This window comes from Psammomys obesus, unplaced genomic scaffold (genome assembly GCF_907164565.1).
Source record: "Psammomys obesus unplaced genomic scaffold, mPsaObe1.curated_primary_1811, whole genome shotgun sequence".
Classification (NCBI taxonomy): domain Eukaryota; kingdom Metazoa; phylum Chordata; class Mammalia; order Rodentia; family Muridae; genus Psammomys; species Psammomys obesus.
This window is the reverse complement of record NW_026593286.1, coordinates 18,968,209-18,995,637: the sequence shown is the minus strand read 5'-3', so window position 1 is coordinate 18,995,637 and position 27,429 is coordinate 18,968,209. Positions and strand designations below refer to the sequence as shown.

General features: G+C 45.0%; 1 protein-coding gene across 1 annotated transcript in view; it reads right to left on the bottom strand.

The window, feature by feature from the left end:
* The window catches only part of Marchf4 (membrane associated ring-CH-type finger 4), a 113,029-nt gene that overhangs the window by 3,288 nt on the left and 82,312 nt on the right, over positions 1-27,429 (bottom strand). Inside the window, exons 2-3 of the mRNA XM_055617115.1 lie at positions 19,228-19,383; positions 14,362-14,554 (exon numbers count right to left, since the gene is read on the bottom strand). Coding sequence (XP_055473090.1) covers positions 14,362-14,554; positions 19,228-19,383 — 349 coding nt within the window. The remainder of the gene's footprint in view (positions 1-14,361; positions 14,555-19,227; positions 19,384-27,429) is intronic.

The window sequence follows — 27,429 nt, the reverse complement described above, 5'->3', positions numbered from 1 at the left end:
TAAGGTGTCCCAGATCCCGAAAGACAAATATCATCAGGGCCCTGATTAGCCATCATCTGAGAAGCTTCATCCTGCAGCAGATGGGAACAAATAGAGAGACCCACAGCCAGACATTATGCAGAGAGTGAGAGACCTTGGAACACTCATCTCTAAATAGGATGTCTTCATCAAATCCCTCTCCTCAGGGCTCAGGGAACCCCATGGAAGTGGAAGTGGAGTGTAAGAGCCAGAGGGGATGGAGAACACCAAGAAAACAAGACCCTCAGAATCAACAGGACTGATACAGTATAAACTCACAGGGACTGAGTCAGGATGCACAGGGCACACGTGGGTCTGCTCCAGGTCCTCTCTATGTATATTATGGCACTGGTTCTCAGTCTTCTTAATGCTAAAAACCCTTTAATACAGTTCCTCATGTTGTGGTGACCCCAACCATAAAATTATTTTTGTTGTTACCTCATAACTGTAATTTTGCTATTGTTATGAATCATATATAAATATCTGTATTTTCTGGTGGTCCTAGGTTACCCCTGTGAAAGGGTCCTTTCACAGGCTTCTAAAGGGGTCATGACCTCAGGTAGAGAATAGTTGTGTTATGGCTTCCAATTTAGTGTATTTTTTTATGGGATTTCTTAGTGTCTGAACAAGTGGGTCTCCAATTCTTGTGTCTTCTCTTGGGCTATTTTCCTTCTGTTTGTTTGTTTATTTTCCATCTCTGATGTGATAGTTTTTGCTTTATCTTATATTTTGTTTTATTATATGTTGTTATTATCTTTTAGGAGCCTGTTTTTTTTCTAATGAGAGACATAAAGTGGGTATATCTAGATGGGAGGAGAGTTGGGAAGGAACTAGGAGAGGTAGAGGGAGGGGAAACAGTAATCAGGATATATTATGTGAGAAAAAAACATTTTCAATAAAAGGAAAAATAAAACACGCATGCACACACACAGGCAAAGAGAGAGAGAAGAGGGAGAGAGCAAACCACATATATGCCCAAGATGCCTCTGAGAAGGTGGTATACGGATGCGTGAAGATGCTTAGGGTGGGAATGGTGGGAGAGAGTGTGTGAGCGCTCTTCAGAGAGGCCTGAAAGGTCAGTGAGGGCAGCCAGCAGCACTGAGAAGGAAGGTGGTAAAGAAAGAGGGACGCACCTCAAAGTGCTGGGGCTTCTGAAGGATGAGGAGCGAAGGCAGCATGGGTGTAGCGGCAGGTAGTGAGGAGGCTATGGACACTACTTCTTGGCCCACAGCCTGTGAAAGGAAGAGCAGCCACCATAGAGCCAGCTACGAGGGGAGCAGTGTCCTCAGAGTACTGCTGCTCTGATGAAAGAAACACACAGCCAATTCACTAATGTTGACCTGTTTGTTGTCCAGAGGTCACCATGGAGAGGCTAGTGGAAGGAATGAGCAAACCAGGAAAAGGATGATTGTCCACGGAATGAAGAGGTGGGAAGGCCGAGCACGTGACAATGGAGGAGACGACTGGCTATGAGACAAGAGACGGCTTTTGTCCTGCAGCTTTGGAAACCCCAGGTCAAGAGCCAACTCTCAGGAGCAACATGGACTGGCCACCCTCACCTCCTCACTAGAGCGCAAGTCTGGGACAGGAGCACCTCAAAGCTTTTCTGATTCAACACAGACTCTGGGGAAAAAGAACAACCACCCACCGTCACTTCTAACGTCCAGCAGCTCCTGAAATTTTGTTTCTCTCTATGCATCTTCAAGGGTTCCCTAAGAGACACACTGTTTCCTAGCCCTGGGTAAACACCTTCTCTCTGGGGTGAGGGTTGGGGGGACCCAGACATTGAAATTGTTCCAATAGTCTTAGAGGGAGCATAATTTCCTAAAGACCCTCTGTGGAACCCTGACCCAACGTGAGAGGTGCTGGACAAAAAGGCTTCCCCTCTGGCCTCAAGGGTGCCAACTCCCATTACCTCTGTTTACCCTTAAATGCGCACCTATGCACTATTGCTACTGAAGCCATTTGTTCATCTGTCCAGCGTGTCTTGTTTGCATGTTGCCTTGTGCCTTTTTCCAGACTACAGGCTCTGGCTGAGTCTCTACAGCCAATGTCGCACCAAGACCATCATGGAGGCTTACTAAGGAGGAGCTTAGGCTTGGGTACAGAGAAGCTGGGGGCTCTTGAGGTCCCAACCTTTCTGGCTGGAATCTGCACTCTATTCTTAATTAGCTACTCGATCAGACAGTTTTACTCTGATTGAAGAGGGTGCGTTAAGTTTTTGGTTTGAATACTGCCTTTTAATTGCCTGTCTAGTGTTCAGGCAGTAATTAAACCATTTTAATGGATAGGTGGCTGAGGGGGGAGGAGTGCACCTGTTTTTCTAGATAACGCTCATTTGGAAAAAGTTGGAAAAACATAAACTACCTCATTCGCATTCACTCCCCTCACCCCCCCTCTGCCTCCTGCTTCACAAATTGCTTATTGATTCCTTGCATGGAAGAATTCTCTAAAAACAAGGAAAATGAGTTTGGGCTCATCTGCCCTGGAAGATGATGTAGGCAGTCAACAAGGTGGCAAAGAAAGATGAGGGGTAAGAAATGGCTATGAACTGGGAAAGCGGTTGAACTTGGATGAGCAAAGAGGGCTATTCCTGAAGAATCCGAGGCTTTAGGACAAGGAAGGAGTGGCAATGTAGCTCTGGTGGTAGAACTCGTGCCAGATATTTACCAGGCCCTGGGTTTAATCCCCAGTACTGCATGAACCAGTGTGGGGGTCAAGCCCGTTAGCCTGAGGCCAGTAAGGGCAGGAAGATTGTGAGCTTAAGGTCATCACTGGCTACATAGACAGTTTGAAGCCAGCCTGGGCTTTATGAGACACTGTCTCAGAGAACAAACAAAACAGGAAGAAAGAAATAGAAGGATGGATGGATGGATGGATGGAGAGAGGGAGGGAGAGAGGAAGGGTGGGAGAGAAGGAGGGAAGGAATGTAGTAAATTTTAAAGTGTCCTTTCCTGGGATGTTCTCTGTAATCTAACAGCTACTGAGCAATTATTTGCATGTACCCAAATCTTGGCTGACTGCGGTGAGTCCAGTTTCAGGAGAGTAGACCCTTGATCTAAGAGCTCTCCAGCTTTTGGGCTTCTTCTCCCAGGGTTATAGGTTGTACAGGTTGTTGGACTCTTCTTTTGTAGCCTCTCTCCCTTTATCCTTATCTTCAGCTAAGTTGGCCCTTTGCTCAGACTGGGAGGAACAGAAAGAAGGCTGGCCACCGTGAGTGGCCAGTCCTGCTTGCGCTGCTCCTTCACACCTTATGACCGTTGCAACAACAAGGAGTTGTCTTAAGAAACAAAATCCAAACCTTCCCTCGGTGCATTTTGACCACTGGGTTTTTCTTGTGAGCACAGAGACACAACTTGAGCCAATATTGTCTTTTCTGAGTGCCCACTCTGAGTGTCCCCAGAGCCCCTGTCATGGGGCACAGCACTGCTTCCCACCGTGTGCACAACAAGAGCTCCAGCTGAGTTGATCAAGACGTCTTCAGGGAGGCCTCCAGTCCCCTCAGTGACCCGTAATTCCCCTCCACACCTTCATCTCTTGCTAGTGTTTTGGTTTAAGAACATAAAAGTTGTTGACAACTTTGATAGCGTTTTTCAAACTTAGGTGTGTATGAGGATCTTCAGGATGCTTCGCAACTCGAGGATTCCTGGCTCTATCCCTGGAAAGTCTGACTCAGTAGGTCTGGGGCCAGGCCTGAGAACCTGAATCTCAGCGAGGCTTATGGTGATTCTGACACCTCCGGTGGGCTATAATGAGCAGCTCTGCCTAGACAACGTTCTCATCCCTGCCCACTACTGCACAGAAGGTGCTACATTTTTATTTTATTTTATTTTATTTTATTTTATTTTATTTTATTTTATTTTATTTTATTTTATTTTATTTTATTTTATTTTATTTTATTTTTCTGTGTAGCCCTGGCTGCCTTGGAACTTGCTCTGTAGACTGGGCAGGCCTTGAACTCAGAGATCTGCCTGCCTCTGCCTCCCAAGTGCTGGGCTTTAAAGGTGTGAGCTATCGCCACCCTGCTACTGGCTACATTTTTCTTTTAACACAAAGAAGAGGAGGAAGGGGAAGAGTGCTTATTAAAGTGCTTGCTGTGCCGAGCACGAGGAGCTGAGGTTGGATTCCGAACATCCATGTAAAAGATGCATAGCAGATGCCCATAATCCTAGCTATGCAGGAAGCTGACACGGGGGATCCCTAGAGCTCACTGACCACCCGGTATAGATGAAGCCAGATTCAGTGAGAACCCTGCCTCAAAATATGAGGTAGAGAAGCAACTGAGGAAGACACTTGAAAGGGACTTCTGGCCTCTACACACACGGCCACACATGTACATGTACCTACACACTGTGCGTACACACACACACACACACACACACACACACACACACTACACAAAAATTCCAGAAACATACTCTCTTCAGATGTTGAAATGTAGGGCAATGGTAGAAATGGCCACTTCCTAGACCCAAAGGCCATTGGTCCCCACAATTTAGGGTCCGTTCACCTGCCAATGAACGAATATGGAGTAAGGGTGCGTCTGATACTTTTGAGCCTCATGGCTTCCGCAAAGGACGAGCTCATTGTGGGCCTCCGCTTCCCATCAGCCAGTTGAAACAGCTGTTCCCTTCCTCACAGTTTTTATGAACCCTGATGAGGTGAGGAGTCCTGGGGCCTCCCCTCCCACCAGCATGGTCTTCCATACAGTGCAGCCTCTTCCCTTGAAGGCTCCTTATTAGTTTTTCTTCTTCACGACTCCGACCAAATACCTGGCAAGAAGCAGTGGGAGGGAGGAAGGATCTACCTCACACTGCCTTCACCATGAGTAAGTGGAGGCCAGACAGGAAGTGGGGCCAGGCTATGAAGAGCTCAAGGCCCACTTCCAGAGACCCACTTCTTCCAGCGAGGCTGCACCTCTGAAAGGTTCCACAGCCTTTCAAGTGCCACCAGTTAGGCATCGAAGGCTCAAACACATGAGCCTATGGGGACGTTCACATTCAAACTATCACACTTCCCTTCTGCCAGACAGCTGTGGGGTGTGACCTTATGTGTCCACGCAAAGTCCCACTGTGGTCAAATACTCGCTTTCCAACTTGTATCCCTCCAAAGACCCAGCCCTGGAACTTACAGTAAAGAAAGTAGCAGGCGAATTTAGAAAAAAGAAATAGAATTGTCTATGTTGGTGGGCTCGGAAGATTGCTTCTGAGAGATGCCCGATTGGCCCCGACCTGCTCAGGATTGTCTAGGGCATATCTTCATGCTTCTCAAAGTGTGGCCAGGAGGCGCGTATGGGGGCCTTCCCAGGGAAGTGGTGATGGATGGACATCCTCAATTGGGCAAACCCACTTTGATTTAAAGGACTCCAACAATAAAGAGTCAGAGGACAAAAGATGCCCAGAGTGTTTGATGAGGGTCAGTGGGAAGCCAGTTTCTTTTCTGCTTCCATTATATTTAGTGATCTGTCAGTGTCTGGGGACCAAGAGGGAGTGTCCCTTTGATATGATTTCTGCCAGAGCTCTCATCCTAGCAGTCACCTGATGGGGCTGGTTACCTTTGGTCAAGGTATAGAGTATATCTTGAGGCAGAACCCTACAGCCCCTCTGCTTACCCAGGGCAATGCAGACCTAAGAGGAGCCCCTTCTGAGGAAAGAAATAGGGGGCTGAAATTTCTGGGAATGAAGTGAGAGTTATGCAATAGGATTGGATAGGAGAGAGAAAATTTGGAGGCTCAAAGATGCACTGGTATCACTGGAGGGTGCATTTCTGCAACTAGGGATTTTTTTTTTTCTGCAGGGTTCCTTCATGAGGCTGAGAGCTCTTGCCCTACGGAAATGAAGCTTGGCATTCCTCAGCCACACTGGGTGTTATCAGTGCTTAGAGGTGCTGGTGGAGGTCATGATGATAATGAAAGTCGTGGTGATGATAGTCAGTGTTTCTTGAGCGCTTACAATGTTCTGCCACTCTAAAAGGACTTTACAAAAATGAGCTATTTATCACTGAGACTTACCTGTGAGGTAAGGCACCTTATAATCTCCACTTTGCAGAAGAGGAAACTGAGCTCAGGGAAGCTAACTGTCTTGTCCAAGGACACACAGTTGGTCTATGAAGTGGGGCATGAGCCTAGGTGTTTCTAAATCAGAGCAGTGCCACGTGGCTGATGCTCCTTCCTCCTCCATGCTTCAGGTCATGAGCACACCTCTCAAACAACTGTGGACAAAGTAACTGTTTTTTTAAATTGTGTGTGTTTCTATGCAACCTGTATTAGCATTGCTAATAAGATCTCTTGTCCAATATGTTTTAACGTGTGATTCATTGTTTTAACAGTGGCCAACATGAAATTGTGTTCTAGATAAAAGACCCTGTGAGGGTCACCTCTCATTCTTGGTTTTCCCCATGAGGAAGACGGGCACTGTAATAGTAGCCATGTCATGGAGCTGCATGGGTTAAATAAGGTTTAAAAAAAAAAACAACCAAAAACCCTACAGTATATGGAGCACTTTTCACAGTACTTAGAACACAATGCATAATGAATGCTACTTATTATTTTATCATCATTATTAAATAAATATCACAGGATTTCATCTCACATAAATAATAAATGCGTAAATACGGCCAGCTATTTTTGGTGCGGCTGGGGACGCCAGATTGGCAAAGCCACCTCATGCTCTCTGGAGAGACATCTTCATGCTCGTCAGGCATAGCCAGGCTGTGCTTCACATATGTTATTATAAATTTAAAAAGTTGTTTGCGTAGGCAGACATACCAAAACTCTGTGCTATTGTTTGAAATGTCCCCCTCCCCGCAGGCCCTCAGCTCCCCGCTTCTGGTGCTAGTCTGAAGGCTGGGGAGCTATAAGGAGGTGGGGCCTGGCTGGCATAAGTAGGTCATGGTGGAGGGAGGCTTTGAAGGTTATGTGCTCCTCGGTTTCCAGCCTGCCCTCTCTGCTTCCCGTCTTCCATGATATGAACAAGCCTCTACCACACGCTCTCACCTCGGTGGAGAGTCACTCCCACCTCAGCGTCTTCCCTGCAGGAATGGACTGCAGCCTGAGAAATCCGGAGCCAAAACAAATGTCTCAGGTTTAAGTTGTTTCTGTCAGGCATTTTGGTTACAGTAATGTAAAAATAACTGACATATTCTGTATCCATGGAGAATTTGGGCTTTTAAGCTCTTTGAGACTTTAACAGATGATATTTGGGAACTAGGGTGTTTTTCTTCCATCAGACTGTCATAGCCCAGAACATTTCCTTCAGTGGGGTGGGCTTACAGGGGTAGAGATGGCCAGAAGCCCACCACGGTCTTCCCTGCATAGACAGCTGCCACTAGGAAGGGGTGGCATTTCCTGTTCCCTTTATGAACTAGGAGGAACTAGATCCTTGGTGTGAATGTGAATAGGGGTGAGGTCAACAGTTAAGAAAGTGATATGGAATGAAAAGTGGTAGAGGAGGTCCTGCCTTAAAAGCCTAAAGATTATGAGGCTACAGCATGGGAGGGGCTTGGATCCCTTGTGTAGAGGAGAGCCTCTCACTGTTCTGGAACCTTGCTGGGTAAAACCAGTGATGGTTGGACAAAGTTGGTTGCTGAATTTCCCAGTTTGTGACTTGATGGTATGTCATGACATCCCCCAAATGTATCAACTGGTTTGAGCATCTATATTATTTATTTGTTATTTATCTGTTCTTTATCACAAGCCCACCAAGAAACAGATACATTATTCCTGAATCTGTCTGTTCAGAACAGTCCCTAAGAGGTGTTCCTAAAATGCTTTGGGCTTTGTGGGTACATCTGGAAGAGTGAAGTGCCTGTTTGTGGGGCATCCTGTGGAGGGGATGATAAATTTTCTTTTAATTCATCACCCTTGCTCTCAATGCATCCAGCAGCCTCGCTGTGGAGAGAGATGAGTCTGTACAGGAAGCTTCCTGTGGTGAGAGATGAGTCAACGTTAATCCAGAAACAAACCGCTTGCAGATAAGACTATAGACCGAGCATCCTCTCCTCTTTTTACTAGGCTAATACTTCTCATGCCCACCCAACATTATTGGTGATCTCTACAGCCACCGTCGTCAACTTTTGAGAACTCACCCAGCGGTTTACTGTGTAAGCAACTTCTAAATTCTAGGGTGGGGGGAATCTCAGAGATTATCAGGTTGAACACTCCCATCCTATAGAAGAGGAAAACATTTGTAGAGAGGGAGCACGCTTAAGGCCATAGAGGTTATTAGGTGACTAATCTAGTTTCCTAGACGGTAGCAGACCAGGCTGTCTCTGTGTCTCTGCTTTCTGTCCAGTTTCCTAAGCAGGGGATTAAAAAACTTGGCAGGTGGAGTCATTTCTATCCAGAATGAGTTAATTTAAATTAAAATTAAGACACGTGTGCATGTGTGCATGCACACATGAATGTCTGTATGTCAGACTATTACAGGACTATTCTTCCCCCATGTGGGTCCCAGGGTGCCTTTATCTACTGAGCTATCTCACTGGCCCTAAAGTTAGATTTTAAAATACATTTTCCTCCTTTTCCTATTCCCAGTTTAATCTCTCTATATTTTTAAGGACAGGGGTTAGATACCTACACATCACAAGAAGACAGGACCTCAAGGGACCACACAGAGAAGAAACTATGACAAGAACTGTTTCTGTACTTTTAGCAACTGCTCCATTGTTTCGGAAGAAAAAAAAAATCTCACAATCATCTTTCTTCTTTTCCTACTCCACTCACAAGTGACAAATACACACGACAAGGGTGACATTCTCAGTTTTGCACTGTTGACCTCAGGCTTGACTTTTTGATGGCCAATCTCTTATGTCTGCACAGTGATTAAAAATTATTTTTGGTGCCAAAGCTCTTAATTAATTTTCTCTTGTTAAGTCTTAATAATGTGACCCACTGGAGCATAGAATGCCCCATTTGTTTGTTGGAAGGTTTTGTCTACTTCAGCTATAGAAGACAACATTAGAGGTGACGGAAGGCGAGGCAGGTGGGTAAGGCCATCAGGTATAATCAGAACTTGGGGAAGGGAGGTGAATGTGTGAGCAAACCAAGAACCTTGAAGAGAAGATGCTGCTCAAAATAGATTGCCACTGGGTGTGGTGGTGCATGCCTTTAATCCCAGCAATTGGGAGCCAGAGGCAGGCGGATCTCTGTGAGTTTGAGGCCAGTCTGTCTGGTCTACGGAGTGAGTTCCAGTACAGCTGGGGCTACACAGAGAAACTCTGTCTTAAAAAAACAAAACAAAACAAAACAAAACAAAACAAAACAAAATAAAACAGCAGATTATGCCAGAAAGCTAGGTTCGGGCTCTGACTCTGTCTCAGCCATGACTAAATTCAGATTGCAGTAACAGTTGGCAAACCTTTGCTCAGTTTAAGAGGACTGCGCTCTTACCATGTGCTTAAGTCCTCTTAACAAACTTCTGGTGATGCTGCTGTTAGGGCTTCATGGAGGAGGAACAGGAAGCGAAGGGAGCTTGGACTTAAGGACACAAACTTAGTAAGAAACGGAGTGAGATGCGGCTGTGGGCCCTAGACAATTCCATCTTGTCGTTCCTGTCAGGCCAGACACCACCGCTGACATCAGAGACTCAGTTCTTCCTGTTCTCCCCGTTCTGTCTCCATCAGTCCCTTAAATGCTTAATGTAACCCACCTTATGCTCTTAAGCCAACTCTTTCTTCTGTGAGCATCCCTCTTATATTAACTCGTCAAACCCACAGCCCCAGTTCTTTCTATGGACCTCCAAATCTGCTTCCAATTCGACCTAACTTTCAAAGGAATACTGGGCATAGACTAAACCTTTTACTGCCCCTTATCTCCCACCAACTCTTGCAGGACTGGTCCAAAGCCCTCAACATCTTCCTCTATCTTACATCATCTTCTTCTATCACACCTACCTATATGCTATGAAGGCCTTTTCCCCTTCAGCCCCAACCTCCAATCAGTCTTCCCTGGAGCCATCTTCTCATCTCTGCTGTCTATGATGACTTGCTTCTCTTGACTGAAAATGGTTGTTTAGGGACAACCTCCGCCCCCATGCCTGGATTTTAAGCCAAAGCATGCCCTTGGATTCCTTTTTGTTCCAGAGACTGCCTGCCTCATTCCATCCGTCCCACAGGCTGTGTGAATCTCAAGGTCACCTTTACACCTCTTGCCCATTGTGTATTTCTGTTTCCTGCTTAGATTATTACTTTTCAGCCAGCCCTTCCTAAGTCCAGTCTGCCCAGCTGTGACCTATCCTTCCCATAGTTGTTAGATATACAGGTTTAAAAATCTATGTCTCACCGGACTTTCTTATGTAAAATTCTGTCATTGCTTCTACATCCTCAGCAGAGTAATATCAGAGTTCACATGATTTATGGCCCTGTGGGATTTGGCCTCTGCCAACTTTCCCAAATTCATTGCTCATCGCCAACCTCCTGCCCTGGTCCTTTGTCATATAAACAAACTCAGCTTCCCAAGCGTATCTTCTTCACCTTTCTGTGTTTCCACATGGACAAGTTCCTTTGTCTAGAATATTCTTCTCCCTCTTTTGGACAAACTTTGATTTCTCTTTTAAAACTTGCTTAAGGGCAAGATTCCTTCAGCAAGTCTCTTGGCATCTTCCAAGAGAGTTCATTGCTCTTTTCTCTGTCTGCTTTCATCTCTGTCTCCAACAGACAGCCCCTCCACCACCACAGTAAGTTATATTGTAGCTGTAGATCTGAGTTCTTGAACAGATAGGTCTCATTCATCTCTCTTTTAATGTTTCTTGGTTTGGAGGAAACAGAAGGCAGCCAGAAAATACTATTGCAGAAAATGCATACAGCCATCCCAAACCCCTTTGACCCAGTTTCCTCTTTCCAGGACCCATGTCTGTATTCAAACCCCAGCACAAGCCCTGATTTCAGAGTGCCAGTGTTCATTTCCCTCCATGAGCTATAAGATCCACCAGAACCAGTACCTCTTATGTTTGAGTGTGTGTCCAGTGCCCTCTCAATAATGTTGGTGTATGAGTGAGTAGATCTCCCACATCCATGTTGATCAGTAGAATTGGGTTTACCTAACCTAAAATACCCTTTTTCTCTACTGGTGTAAAAACACTGACTTTTAAAAAGGTGCAAACCATGGCTTATCGCTTGATTCCCAAACCCAAGACTGAAATAGATGGGGCCCAGGGAACTTCTGATGGCTGCTGGTGGTGATGACTGGGTTCGTTTTTGTCTCCCTTCAAGTCTGCTAGGTTACAATATTGCTGGGTGAGGAGTCATCCCTAACTGATACATATAATTTCATACAGAGCAACCAGAGATAAAACAGGCCATAGACAATATCCTGGAATTAGGGCCAGAAGTTCTTGCTTCTGTTCTCAACTCCTTAGCTGTGTGACCTAGAGTACAGGTGCTCTTTACCAAACTTATGAAATATGGTCACAGTTCACACCCCTCTAATCACTAAAGAGCTGCTGTACCCTCATCACTTCTTTCCAGGGATTCAATGGTTTGCTGGGTTCTCATTAACTTACATTTGATTTTCGAAGTAGCATGCATTGGTGTAGGAGATTAAGACCCTAACCCAACATATGCTTACATTCTAAGGCATTGACCTCAACCCTGGAAATAGGCTGCATCCAATGGGGAATCTAGAGACCCTGGACACCACTTCAAGAAAAATCCTTTGATGAGAACTAAAGACCATTCTTTGAGAGAAGCATTGCTCTCAGTTTTCTCAGTGACAACCAATGCTCCTAGAAGCCAGCTGGATGGATCCAGCTGCGAATGAGACAGACTTGGTTTCACAAGCAGTAAACAGACAGTGTTTGCTCTTGGCTTCCAGCAGAATCTCTCCGCAGAGTACCCCCACCTTCCTGAACTGCAACTCATCATACTACGCCAATAGAAAAGTAAAATCGTGTTAAAAGATCTATACATAAAGAACTACCTATTTAATGCTTACACACATTCTTTACTATCCATGACTATTTAACAGTTTAAGGGAACAAATTGGTGCTGGTATCTGAGAAACAGAAAAAAAAATCTAGATGCTTATAACAGCAGATTCTTTAGCTCCTTTGAGCCAATACTGTGCTGGACTTATTTTCTTTCCTCCTGGCAATATTTTTTATGCAGCGCTTCATTGCTTCATATAAGAAGCTTGGACCTTGGATATGGATTCTTTTACTCAACATTGTTTTCTCAACCCACATTTCCAGGGGACTAGGAAAACAATGCAATGACACTGTGGCTCCCATTTGCTTTTGAGCCAAGGGATGAGCCTGGACTCAGAAGCATGTGAAAGGGGGGACACGCTGAGGATTCTCCAGCAGATGTAAGCCTGACTTTCCATCTTACACCCCCTAGACAGATGTCGTTTGCTTTCTAGTGAAACTGAGTGACAAGTTGAGACCAAAAATAAAAAACATCCCTGGTGAATATTGCAGCTTCCACTTGATCCTCCCTTTAGAAAGTCCCTACATTTTCACACCCACACACTTGCCTGTACCACTGGGGACAGGACTGCAAAGGAAGAGCAGCTGATACCGAATTTTACCCTTACAGCCACCAGCTTCACCACTGGTGACCGTCACAGCTACCATTATTACAGCCACCCCAGGAATCTGCTTATGGCCTCCCACTGCTCATCATCACCTCCTGCTCCTCGTCTAGGTTACATGGCACTCTCTGTTTTATTTCACTTCCTAGCATTCTCTAGGGTCGGTTAGCCCATCCTGGGAAAGCACCGAACTATAGGGCCTATTCAACAGGACTATAGGTCTATAGGTCCTGTTGAGTTAGCCTAAGATGAATCTTTTAAAATTTAACAATCTAAAAAAAAGTCATCTTTGTCCCCTGGGTTGATATGTTGGGTTAGCATAGAGAGACAGAATATATTGGCTTAGATAAACACACAGGGCTGCCATTACTGGTCCATGGCTTCTGGGATCAGTATGGTCATCTCCAGGTCTTTTCAATTTCTAGTATTAAATGACCCCAAAGAAGTTCTTGTCACCATCATCTCAGTCAAGTTATTACTAGTAGATGTCTTCCTGTCAAACAGAGCAGTGTCACATATTTGATGTAATGTCCCAGTGTCAGAGATGAACACTGTGCTACTCTCATGCTCCCAGCACTGTGACCTGGGGATATGAGAGTTACAGATGAGGATGTATGGGCAGGGTTTAAACATGCTTCATTGCACTCAGAATAACCATTTCCACCTCCTCATTTGCATGGAACAAACCTTTGCCATAAATAGCAGCAAACATCTGTGAAAGAAAAAGGACCCAGCGCTCTTCCAAACATGGTAAAAAAAGAGGTGAAAGGTTGACTTGAAAACTGGGTAGGGGGAGAAGTGAGGACTAAAGAAGACGGTTCTAACCTTTTCCTAAAACAGTAAAGCTTTTTAAACAAAATACTACCTGTAATGAATTTAAAAAAACAAACAAACAAAACCAAACCAGAAGCTCATAGCGAATCAGGGGTGAGGCTTTGGAACATCTTTCTATTTCCTATTTCCCAAACTGGCTCCTGGACCTGTGTGGAACCCCCAGTTTATACATACTTTGTAAACCATTAGATTAGAGAAATCTGGGATACTAGGATAGGCTTATAGAAGAAGAAAAATGGAGGGGCCAAAGAGATGGCTTAGTTGGTAGAAGGGCTTGCTTTACAAGTGTGAGGAACTGATAAGTTCTAATTCCCAGAGGCCATGTGAAAAGCCAGGTATGGTAGCATATCTGTAGTTTCAGAAATGGTGAGAAGACAGATGGACATAGGTAGATCCCTGGAACTTACTAGCCAGCTCGTCTAGCCTACATGGTAAAGTTCCAGGACAATGAGAGACCCCATCTCAAACTAAAGATGGAAGGCACTTATGGACAACACCCAAAGCTGTCTTCTGGCCCCACCTCCAAATATATGTGCATGCATGTGCAAACCTTCATACACATGTGATCAACCTGCCTGTACATACATACACACAGCAAGATAAAAAGACAATTCTCATCATGGGTGCTTCTAGGTATTTTGCTCTATATACATACTGTGTTATGGCCTATAGGGCATGTAACCGAGAAGCAGCCTTCCATTCCCTACGTAAGGTAGATAAACCCCTCAACTGACGTTCTCTACCTCAGAGGCAAGCCTTGTCTTCAATTGAGCAAGACCAACTGGCTTGGCATTATCTTTTTTGCCCTGCCCCCTCTTCTTTTACACACCTCTTATGCCTAAGTTATGGCCTCACCCTAGATCATGGGTCTTAAGCCCAATGCTTCTTCACTTGGCCTCCAAGTAGAAGGGATCCTGAGGGATTTTTCCATTTCTTTACCAAGTAGCTCATCACTTCTCATGGAGACAAGCCCTCAGACCCACCTATGCACACCACATCCATGAAGCCATACATCCCGTAGCAGATCTGGAAGAGGAGGTCTTGGCGTTGCCATTTTGCTGAGGGACTGAAGGTTGACCAGATGAGCCAAGAGATACTGGCGATGAGGAAGAGAGAACCCAAGATGGCGGCTGCAATCTGAACTTTCTCGATGACCGTCAGGGATATAGCCTGCCACTGGGGAGGAAAGAGTGACAGATCAGCTGTTTTAGATTTGAGTAAGTGTATCCCATTCCCACACTCTTGCTTCTGCTCCAGCAGCTCATTGGCAGAGAGCTTGAACCAGGGCTTCTCCATTCGTAATACAACAGACAGCTTTGCATTTTCATATTATACTTTTAGTACAAGGGAGACCCACACCATACAAAATAATCTGATATTATTGTAAGGAAGGGGCTCTGAGCAGGCATGGCTGAGGAGGAGACCCTTATACTTGACCTCCCTAGACATAGAAATCTGAAGACAAGAAGGAAAACAAAGCGCCAGTGTGGGTGTTGTTCCAAGGTGCCGAAATATTCCTTTCAGAGCAGCACAGTTGATTTTATCACTAATAGGTGCCAAGAGGGCACAGGTCTTCCTTTGACTGTTTTATGTTGTTTCTACAATACCATTTTGCCTGCCATTTAATATATATGCTAGAGATCAACAATTTGACAGAGTAGGAGAGGGCACGGGATATGGGAGTAAGGAAAAAAAGCCAGCTCACAGTATAGTGACTGTATTTCAACTCTTTTTGCATATTTAGAGCAGTATTGAGTTGGAGACTCCAGTGCGGGTGAATGTTTGGCTATGGAATTTTATGATTCTATGTCTCATCTATAAAGCAATGTCCTAAGTTAGCCCTGAATAGGGTTTTAGTTTAGGTTTGTTTCATTCAACAAATAAGTATTGACTATTTCTATGTGCCTGGCCACTACTCCAGGTGATGGAGCTAAAACACTAGACAGAACTGGACAAGGCCCTTGCCTTATGTCATCCACAGCCTTGGGAACACATTACTTTAAGAATTTATATATGCAGTCCATCATGGATCCGCATAATGTCTTTTCTGGAGCTCACCCAGGAATCATTGTGGCCTAAACACAGAGAAGAGAAGAGACACAGTGCCTTCTACCTGCCAACAGGGACCCCTCCCTCTGTCATCATTGGCTCAGATGGGGTAGGCCAGTGGCTTCCAAGGGACAGTAAGTATTGGAAAACACTTCACTTTTAGTCCAAATGTAGGACATGGGCCTTAACATTTAATTATACAGATAGTGTCCCATTACAGAGAATTAGCCCTTTAAATTTTCCAGCACATCCCTAGCTTAGAGTTACACATAACAAAGGCATTTTCCAGAAGATGGTCCTATCATATAGACTTCTCTCATGTACAACAAATGTTTTTTTCCAGGGTCAACCCCACACAGTCTAGAAGAGTATTTCTAGTGAGTTTATTGTTTACATTTAGTTAGGTTTAGTTACATTTAACATTTAGTTAGGTCACCATCAGTAACCCACAACTTCCCCTGCTCCTCCATAATCCCAAAGATATAGAAGCATAGAAAGGTCCTCTTTATCCTGATAATATTCCTTCTAACCCCAAGCCACCTAATGGGGCCGTGGACTACAGTGAATGTTCTGAAGAACAGGAAGGATGAGGTGATGTGTACAAGAGCTCTTTCTTGTCCTGTGTGGGGCCCCATGGAAGTGTAACAAGAGGCACCCCAAGGAGATAGCTGAGAAGCAGAGAGCTCTGAGATCTGACAGGAAGGCTGGGAATGGGGTAGGGCATTAGTGGTACCAAGATCTGCTGCCACTCAATACCAGGAACACTAGAACCTCACTCTAAATGAGGTTCTGATCCTCAAGTTGTAAGACTTCCTCTCTAGTCTTGTAGCACTAGGGAGTGAAAAGACAATGGGTAGAGTCCAAGGAGGAAATTTTGTCCCTTAAACCAGGAGGGGACACCAAGTAAGGCATCAGAGGACCCAATTTTGGTTGAGCTGTGTCCCCAAACTTGTTGAGTGCTAGTGAGAAGTCAATAAATCACGATGACTATCAATTTCCCCTTCTTTAAAGATGGAAGTAATCGCTCTTCCATTCTTCCTAGCGAATTATGAGTCTTAAGTGTGAAGCCAGGGCGTGAAGGTCATTCTTTACTATGTTTCAGTAAAGGCACAGATAAACGTGTCAAGGCAGGGAACATACGTGTGTAGTGTGCCTGGGTGTTATGTAGAGGGTAGGTACCTGGATTCAGGAACTCCTGTTGCAGACAGCAACATGCTCTGCTGACTCATAGCTACACAGCTTCCAAAGTTCACAAATCCCGCTATGCCTCCATTGTCTAAACCTGTGCATTGAATAGCAATAGTGCCCCAATTGAGCTGTTTACAGGGTTAAATTTGAAGATACCTGAAGCCTCAGACATCAGTAGACCCTCTATCCAAGCACTGTGATGTTTCATGCTAGTGAATCTGATAGCCGAGGTGGCTACTAAATAACTAACGGGTATGCAGCATAGGTAGCTTGGGTAGATGAACAAAGGGGATGACTCATGTCCTAGGAAGGATGGAGCTGGAAGGAAGGGCATTTTCTCACCCTACCCAGAACAACTTAGAGTTAAATATTATGAATTCTTTCTGGAGTTTTCCTTTTAATGTTTTTTGGGTTTGCAGGTGCTCATGGGTAATTCAAACCACAGGGAAGATAGGACTAATGAAATTGCTGTTCAGAGTTACCAAAGACAAGGTGGGAAGCAGGCAATGGGGCCTTGCAGCAAGTAGGGCAAGACCTACTCCTTTCTCAGTAGGTATTCTAGATACAAACCTTGCTTTGAGAAGATCACCAATATAATGTCCCATAGTGAAGCCTTGAACTATTTCTTACTCATTGCCTGAGACACAAGAAAGCCAAGATATATGGAAAAGCATCTCCCTGCTCTGAAGACAAAATTCTATCTGTTGCTCTGTTGGCTTCTAGCAGGTCTGCCCGTCCCAACCTCTACTACAGACAGTCCAGCTGGGCTTTTTGCATAGAGGATGGCCACTGTGGCAGAGCAGAGAGTTGTGTCACACTTAGCTAGGCCAGAGGAGCCCAGGACACACACTTGGAACAATTTAGGATACAACCATATAGTGCAGTTCCAAGGCCAAACTACTTTTATGTAGAAAAAGGAACTGGCATTTACTGAGCACACACACACGATTGCATTTCTAGCACCAACAGAATCAGAGGGGTCCCCAGTGCCTAGAAACTCATAATTGAAGTCAGGGTAGTAACTTGGAAATAGATTAACTGACTGATATTGCCAGCACTGCCATTTGCTTACCTGACATAGGCTTAAAATAACCTTTTCTTTAGGCCAAGAAAAAAGCTATACCTGAATGATTTTTTTTTTTTTCATTATATGAGTCAAAGGTGGAACCAAGATCAGGGTGTCTTGGAGTGAGTTCATGGATTGTGGATCTGACCTTTCCTGAGGCCTGAGTCAGCTGTAAAGAAACAGGCGGGTCAATGCGCTCGGACCTTTGCTGCACCCCCAGGACATAGACTCAGCTGTTGCTTGGCGCTGCTATTTTAAGACATCTTAAGATCTGAGACAAATGGCTGAAGATGGAACCGGCAGTTGGGAGGGGCTCCCCATCAAGAGGCTGAGCTGCCTGGGACTTTGGTGCCTCCCTCCCCCACATTTCTGAGAGTGCCCCATGGAGAATGCCACAGGCAACTCCACATGTTTTTAGATGCTCCTCACTGCAAAGACCCTACTGCAGTCACCCACTCCCAACCCTCCTGGGTTTGCAAGGTTGGCACTCTGCCCCACTCAGAGAGGAGGGAAACTCAGGCACCTGTGCTCTCCATCCTCACTGTCTTGCTGGCTAATTAAATACATGGCGGCTTACTTGACTGACAATATGTATGTGGAGATATTTTTAGAAGCAGAATGCTCTTTCTGTGTGCATGTGTGCGTGTGTGTGTGTGTGTCTGTGTCTGTGTACCAATCTTACTGATACACTGATTGGCTGATTGGCATAGGACCTGCCAGCAACTGGGTGGGGGTGGCTATGTCAGCAGAGGAGGAGAAGAGAGAGTGGGCAGAGAGAGCCCTGAGTTCTGCCATTCTGATTGACAGGTCCCTACTCTAGCTCTGGCCCTGCCTTCCCTTAACTCCCATGGTATTCTTTTGTTACTCATCGAGGCTTCTTCCTGTACACCCCTTTCTCCATTTTCTTTGCCCTTCTTTGCTGTTTCTTCTCCATTCCTTCCCACTCTGTCCCTTGTCACAGAAAGAGTGGTCTGTGGGACAGGAGGAGTACCTCCCTCTCATAGCTTGTTAGCAATGAAGGCTCTTGGACCCTGCTCTAGCCCAGTGAATGGCAATACACATGTTAAGACTCCAGGTAAATCACAATTATGTTGAAGTCTGAAAAGTGCCACTGAGCCATCTTGTCTACCCAGATTCTTTTCAAGCCTTTGGCTTTAACTCAAGCCTCATTTCCCCAGCATGTCTCCCCCAACCACCTGTTCTCTTTGTCTTCTCTCTTTTTTTCCCTTCTTCCCTCCCTTCCTCTTTTTCTTTCTGTCCTTCCCTTTCCCCCAATCTCCTATTTCTTCTTTCTTCCTTTCCTCTTCTCATCAACACATCTGTTTTTTTATGCCATCTACCTCCCCTGACCTCTTTCCCCATATTGCATATTTTTTTTTCTGTTTGCCCAACCCTTCCCCCCTTCTTGGCTAGACTTAAGAGAAAAGAACTTCTTTTACCCCCTCTTGACTGTGTAGCACCACACTGCCTTGAATCTGACATTCAGTAATTCCCTTACCATAAAGCAGATCATGAGGGGACCCAGGCTGGGAGGCCCTGGATTTACCTGTAGAGGATTCTTTGTGCTTATGGCGATGACGTGGTACTTGTAGTAGCACAGCTCACAGCTCCAGCAGCCCCTTTCACTGATCCACTTGATGAGACAAGGCTGGTGTGTACATTTGACAGAACCATCACAGCGGCATGGGCTTAGCAGCTCTCCCTGTGGAGAAAAAGAGGGAATGGTGGTGAGCCCGGAACCTCAGTCCAGCAAGTGACAGACTGGTGGGTGGATACCGGAACCCTGGTCTGAGCCACTCTGATAGCCCAGATAAGGCTACTCCTTGCAAGCCACAAGTGTTGTCTAGAGGCACCAGAATCTACTGAAGAAGCCTGGGCCCCAGCTTTCCTACCACAGAATCCAAGTGGCTTTAGTCAGCTAAATTACCAGTTGTAGGACCTTCCACCTCTCTAGTAAGACACAAAACAGTGCTTCTTGAACTGCCTAAGACCCAGGATATTTATGGAAGCCCTCTGTTGTCCAATGGTGGCTGGTAGGCTCCATGAGTTTCTCATTAGAAACTCAACCAAAGTCAAATACCCCCAAGAGCTGGAGAGGTAGCACAAATGATGGGAATCTGCTGGTAGAGATGGGTGTGATTTGGAGAACTCAGACCAAAAGCAGGGCAAAAAGTACCATCCATCTCCAGCTAGCCACAGATTTGTATTTTTGGTAGTGCTGGTGATTGATCCCAGAATCTCATACAGACCACCTCTAGTCCTACAGGGAATCTTTTTCTAAACCTTTCAGCAGTCTGTTTGTAACAGTTTAAAAATATATCACAGGGGTCACTTTGACTGAGTGTAGAGATGCCTATAGGCTGTAGGACCCTGAACTTGAGCCTTTGCATTCTTCTGCAAAGACACTGATCCTCTCTGTGATGCTTTCTTTCCATGCTGGGTCCCTGAGAGAGAAAAAAAAATGTAGGTCAGGCCTAAATCCTAAGGGATCTTGGAGTTTGGCCAATGTCCTTGCTGAAGGTCTGGGTTGCTCCAGCCAACTATAGGGGGTGGGGGAAGACCAGCTTAGGAGCATTGGAAGCTGGGAAACAAACCATCTGGCCAAGCTAGATGGTTTCTGGATCTGAAGTCTCTTGTAACTGAGCAGCATAGCATGGCTCATTGTCCAGAGTTCCCCATGACACATCAGACAGTGTGATTGAAACTTGCGCCTCTTGTCTCCTGATGTGGCCCCAAAGTGTCTCTGTGAATCTCACCCCCGGGTTTCCCTGCCGCCCTCCTTTTGTTTTGCTTTGTTTGGTTTTGTTCTGGGACAGGGTTTCTCTGTGTAGCTCTGTCTATCCTTGAACTCAGTCTGTAGTTCAGGCCGGCCTCGAGCTCAGAGGGATCCACCTCTTCTGCCTCCCAAGTGCTGGGATCAAAGGTGTGCGCCACCACTACCTGGCTCTCATCTCCTTTTCTTCACTCTCTCTTTCTTCACTCTCTTTCTCTTCCCAGCTCACTTTCTACCCTCTTGGCTCATTAAATCCCCATTGACTCAGCTCTTACTCTCACCTTCTTAGAGACTTTAACAGTTGGGCTCTGAATTCCCTCTGGTCTTACTCAAAGCTTCCTTTTTTACTTTCCATGTTTCCACCCCTGATCACTTATTTCAGATTCAGCTCCTCTGTCTCACTCTAGGGACCCATTCGCAACCCAATTCTTGAGCCCCAAACATTATCCCCTATGTTTGGGATAATTCCCCTGCTTATTTGAATGTTTCATTTTTTTTTTTAAGGAAGAATATGCCTGTTCTCAACCATGAATAAGCAAATCCAGGATCTTCTGGCCCCTAAGTGTGTCTATCTGCTTATTTAGTCGTCCTCTTCACTGTAGATTACAGAACCAGCTGTCTCCTTCTATGATTTCTGGAATCATCTTTTCCTCTTATTTTAACTCCCATATGCAAAATCTCAGTCTTGGTTTGTATGGAGTTCTTTTGTACTCAGTCTACTCAAATGATTAATTTTTTCCAGGTGGTTTCAATACTGCTTCCCACAGTGAGTCACCCGTGGTTTCACCAGGTGGGTATGGGTGCTTTAGCCTGAAAGAACTTTATAGTGGATGAGTTTAGCATATTACGCTTAGAGAATCTAACACATGACCACGAGGCTCTATCCATGTACCTATCCGCCTTCCAAAGGATCCCCGGAAGGCAGGAATGAGGAATATATCTTTGTACCTCTTTTCCCAGTGCCAAGCCCTAAAGTAGAAAGCAACCCTCCGTGTTTGAATGACTAAATGAAAAAAAAAAAATAGGCCAAATGTCTTCCTAGGCACCTGCATGGCCCATTCTGTGAGACTAGGGACCACGTTCACCCTATTAACCCAGTAGTTTTTGCCATGCCAGAACTCCATCACCTGTGCAGTGAGTTAACTGGGTAGAAGGTACTCAGGTGATCAGCATGAGACCCCACCTAGTTCCCCACTCTGCTCTTCAAGTACTGATAGCTTCTCTTGGCCGTGGCCTTTCCCAATCTCATTTCATGGCGCATCTTCATTTGTCCACAGATCATTGCACTATGATTCCCTCACAGGACGGTATTTCATATAACTTTGCATCCCTAGCACTCAGTACAGCTAGACAATCATCTGACTTTGGCAGCTAATCGTGAGCTTAATCCGTTTGGTGAACAGGAAGTTTTATTCTGCTAGGACATAGCCAGTCCTGGGTTCTCTGATGCAGGGAAGAAAAGGGAGTCGTGTGTGTTGCTGGCCACTCAGTACAGCAAACTCTAACTCCCCGCGGTACTGAGTATCTGTGCTACGGCTAAGGAAAGGAAAAGGGAGGGGGTGAGCAGAGAGAGGTGCTGGGGGAGGGGGAAAGCCCTCATTATTCATGGCAGCGTTTCCTAGGCTCATTAATTCTAACAGGATGAGCTAGGTTTGATTAATCGGGTTGTTAAGCAGCCATGTCAAGTCGCCGATCAGGTAAAAGACATTACTTCCGGTCGCTGGCAATGAAACCAAGTGACAGCAGTCTGCACTTCTTGTTTCCCAAACAGCAGCTAGGAGAAAAGGCACAGAAGAGCTACTGGCTGAACACAGCCCATAACACAATCTGATCTGGGCTCTTTACCTTGGCTCTGTATGGGGACCATTAGCTTTTCCTAAAGCCCTTTGAGCAGTCATATACCTACCTACAGAGGGAGTATGCTTGGCCTGGCCTGGTTCAAGCGCCTGTCTCAGGGGCCAAGAGGCCAGACTGAGGTGCTTCTCCTGAAGGCACTTATTAATTCCCCAATATCCCTCCTGTGTACACAAGACAAAAGGGCTGAGAAATTAGGGAAACAACACCCTTCACAATAGCCACAAAGGACATAAAGTACCTCGGTGTGACTCTAACCAAGCAAGGCAAAGACTTTTATGAAAAAAATTTCCAGTCTCTGAAGAAAGAAATAGAAGAAGATATCAGAAGATGGAAAGATTTCCTATGCACATGGCTTGGCAGGATTAACATAGTAAAAATGGCCAAGATCAGAAAGAAGGAGAGGAGGACCTCCCCTATCAGTAAAAATGGCCATCTTACCAAAAGCAATCTATAGATTCAATGCAATTCCCATCAAATTACCAACACAATTCTTTACAGATCTTGAAAGAAAAATTTTCAACTTCATATGGAATAACAAGAAACCCAGAATTGCTGAAACAATCCTCTACAATAAAAGATCTTCTGGAGGTATCTCCATTCCTGATCTCAAGCTGTACTATAGAGCAACAGTAATAAAAACTGCATGGTACTGGCATAGAAACAGACTGGTGGATCAATGTAATCAAATAGAAGACCCAGAAATAAACCCACACACTTATGGACACCTGATTTTTTACAAAGATGCCAAAACCATACAATGGAAAAAAGATAGCATCTTTAACAAATGGTGCTGGTCTAACTGGATGTCTACATGTAGAAAATGCAAATAGATCAATCCTTAACACCCTGCACAAAACTAAAGTCCAACTGGATCAAAGACCTCAACATAAAACCAGACACACTAAAACTGTTAGAAGAAAAAGTGGGGAAGAGCCTTGAACTCATTGGCATAGGAGACAAGTTCCTGAACAGAACACCAACAGCACAGGCTCTAAGAGCAACAATCAATAAATGGGGTCTCATTAAACTGAAAACCTTCTGTAAAGCAAAGGACATTGTTGTCAGAACAAAATGCCTGCCTACAAATTGGGAAAGGATTTTCACCAACCCTATACCTGACAAAGGGCTAATATCCAGTATACATAAAGAACTCAAGAAGTTAAACAACAACAAATCAAGTAATCCAATTAAAAAATGGGGTACAGAGCTAAACAGAGAATTCTCAATAGAGGAATATCGAATGGCAGAGAAACACTTAAAGAAATGTTCAACATTCTTAGATGGGCAATGTAAATCAAAATGATCCTGAGATTTCACCTTACACCCATCAGAATGGCTAAAATCAAAAACTCAACTGACAACACATGCTGGAGAGGATGTGGAGAAAGGGGAACTCTCCTCCACTGCTGGTGGGAATGTAAACTTGTACAACCATTTTTGGAAATCAATCTGGCACTTTCTCAGACAATTAGGAATAGTGCTTCCTCAAGATCCACCTATACCACTCCTAGGCAGATATCCAAAAGATGCTCAAGTACACAACAAGGACATTTGCTCAACCATGTTTGTAGCAGCTTACTTGTAATAGCCAGAATCTGGAAACATCCTATATCCGTCAATGGAGGAATGGATACAGAAATTGTGGTATATTTACACAATGGAATACTCAGCAATTAAAAACAAGGAAATCATGAAATTTGCAGGTAAATGATGGGAACTGGAAAAGATCATCTTGAGTGAGGTATCCTAGAAGCAGAAAGACACACAGGGTATATACTCACTCATAAGTGGATATTAGACATATAATATAGGATAAACATACTAAAATCTGTACACCTAAGGAAGCTAATCAAGAAGGAGGACTCTGGCTAAGATGCTCAATCCCCATTCAGAAAGGCAAAGAGGATGGACATCAGAGGAGGGAGAAAACAGGGAACAGGATAGGAGCCTACCACAGGGGGCCTCTGAAAGGCTCTACCCTTCAGGGTATTGAGGCAGATGGTGAGACTCATAGCCAAACTTTGGGTAGAGCAGGGAATCTTATGAAAGAAGTAGGAGATAGTAAGACCTGGAGAGGACAGGAGTTCCACAAGGACAGCAACAGATCCAAAAAGTCTGGGCACAGGGGTCTTTTCTGAGACTGATACTCCAACCAAGGGCCACTCATGGAGATAACCTAGAACCCCTGCACAGAGGTAGCCCATGGCAGCTCAGTGTCCAAGTGGGTTCCCTAGTAAAGGGAACAGGGACTGTCTTTGACATGAACTGATTGTCCTGCTCTTTGATCACCTCCCCCTTAGGGGGGGGGTGCAGCCTTACCAGGCCACAGAGGAAGACAATGCAACCACTCCTGATGAGACCTGACAGACTAGGATCAGAAGGAAGGGGAAAGAAGACCTCCCCATCAGTGGACTGGAGGAGGGGCATCAGTGGAGAAGTGGAAAGGAGAGTGGGTTGGGAGGAGTGGAGGGAGGGAAATACAGGTAGGATGCAAAGTGAATAAACTCTAATTAATAAAAATTAAAAAATAAAAATAAAAATATTTAAAAGTTAAAAAAAATCCCCACCATCCACACTGGACAACCCAAAAGGCAGACTGGACAGTCACTTCTTACCCTACAACTATTAGTAAATGTGCTATCAAAATGGGGTATCAAAAATACATGAGTGATGAAAATAACCAATGCTATGTTTTAAAGAAAAGAGTCCATGAAGAAGCTCTTTTCAACTTACTGATCGCCCAGGATATCTCTTCATGGATGAGGAGGAGGACCACAGTCCTTTTATCAGTTAGGGCAAAACTGCCAACCCAGCCTGGGTCCTGCATCGTCTTCTCATTACACCCATGTGTCTTCAAGAACAATAGAATAGATATAACCGGCAACAAAAGTAGGACCCTGTTAAATGTAATGAATATGTTCTTCACAGTAAACGCCACTAAAAGCTGAAATGAGGGGACCTGGGGGAGGGGGCTGGAGCAACGTCTCAGTGCAGTTGGTAAAGCGCTTGGTATAAGGAGCTTACTCCTTGGCACTCAGATAAAATGTTGGGCACGGTGGTGCATGCTTGAATCTCAGGAACAGGGAGGCAGGGACAGGAGGGTCCTTGAGGCTCACTGATCAGCTGGCCCAGCTTAAAGATGACAAGCTCCATTTGGTCTCACCGAGAGACCGTGTCTCCGAAAAGAAGGTGGATGGCTCCTCAGACTGATCTTTGGCCTCCACATACATGTGTGTGCACACACACACACGCACATATAATTCCTCAACAGGCACACACACACACACACACACACACACACACACACACACACACACACGAACAAATGCTGGGATGTACATATGCATACATACACAAGTTTAAGTGCTGTAATATGGAACGTGAGATGGACATCCTTCCCCCACGCTTCCAGTATGAACATCCCCTAATACAAGAGAAGATGCAATATAGAGTCCACGCCACAGAGCCAGCAGGGGACATGAGAAAAATGAGAAGCCAGGGCTTTCTCACCAGTGTCAGCCCCTGAGCTTCACCACACTAAAGTCTGTGCTATGCATCTCTTTCTGTCTCCTTCTCTGGAGGAGGGAGGGATATTTCTGGTCTACCTCAGGTCCCTCAGCCAAATCTCCCATGATGGCCAGCTGCAGCCCTGTCTCCTCTCCCTGCCTCATTACACAGTCTGGTACTACATCATTTTTCATATTCTCTGAGATTTAGGCTGCTCACTGATACCCCATCAATACCTAGCTATACAGAGATGCCCAGGAAAAGGCCCAGGGTGCAGGGAAGCCCCGCTCCTGAGGCTCTGTGCTTTGGTTAGGACAGATTGCACCAAGCTCGTCTCCAGAATGCAGCAAACTCCAGTGATCAAAGGTGCTCACTAAATGCCGAGGGACCAGATACATCCTCAGTGACCTCAGGGCTTTGGGACAAGAAAGAGACAGGTATGGAGTCTGTGAGAGTGGCTAAGAACGTTTGTTTTAGAAATTAAGCGCTATGGTTTTGAAGGTCTCTTCACCCATTGCTGGCTAAGAAAATGTACACAAGCCCCTAACATCTGTGATGCTCCTTTTACCTTCCATGTACTCTTATCTCTTAAAAAAAAAAAAAAAAAAAAAAAAGATCCAGTGAGATGAAGCAGCAAAGTGCTTGATGGTCTTCAGCACAAGTAAGCCCTCTTGCTAAATTACAGTTTTAACTCACATTTCCTTAAGACTTCAACTTATTTTTTTATTACAATTCCCTGTTCCTACTGTCATGCTAATATAAGCCAAATAGGTAAGAAAGGAGCAAGAGCCTTAAGAACTGGTCAACAGGGTCACAGAGAGGGCCATCTTAAAGTACATTCTAGGCAAGTCTGTCATTCTGGGACAGGAATGAGGACACCGTATTCTACATTCCCAGAAATGTCCTTGTGTTATTACAGGACGCTGGGAGTATTTAGGGTAACCTTTACCTTAGAGATGCTAGACAAGAGAAGAACACAGGTCTCTTGGGTTGAGAGTGTGCTACAGGCAGGAATCAGTACAAGGTAATTTTCTAGTTGTGGCTATGACTAACCTGGTGGGAGGAACCGAGAAAAGGATTCTTCTACCACTGGAACAGTTGGTAGCTACAGCTGTTTCTCCATTCACAGATTTCCTTGTTTACTTCTGAGCTTGCTTTAGGTTTTTTTTTTTTCCCTTCTTTCAGTCTGAAGGTCTGGCTTCAAGAGTCCTTAGGTTACCCAGTTGCTATGGCAATGCCAGGTAAGCCTGGGACTGCTTTTTTCCACTTACTCATATCCAGGCATCTCTGCCACTGAGAAGGAAGAGATATATCCAGCACCATGTGGTAAAGACAGCCCTATGCTGGGCTGGAGTTTGCTTCTCTGGGATATCAAAACAATAAAACTCTAGCCTTAGGACACAGTTTATAGTTCTTTTCCTTTATTGAGACTCATGATGATTAAGAGCCTGGCTCTCATCCTAGACAGTCTCGGCTTTATTCAGGCTCTGACAGTCTGTACGACCTTGATCAACCTGTTAACCACTCTAAACTGTGTTAAGCCATATCCTTTGCTCATTCAATATTTACTTGCCATGCTCCATCTTCTAGATGGTAGGCATAAAGTTCTCT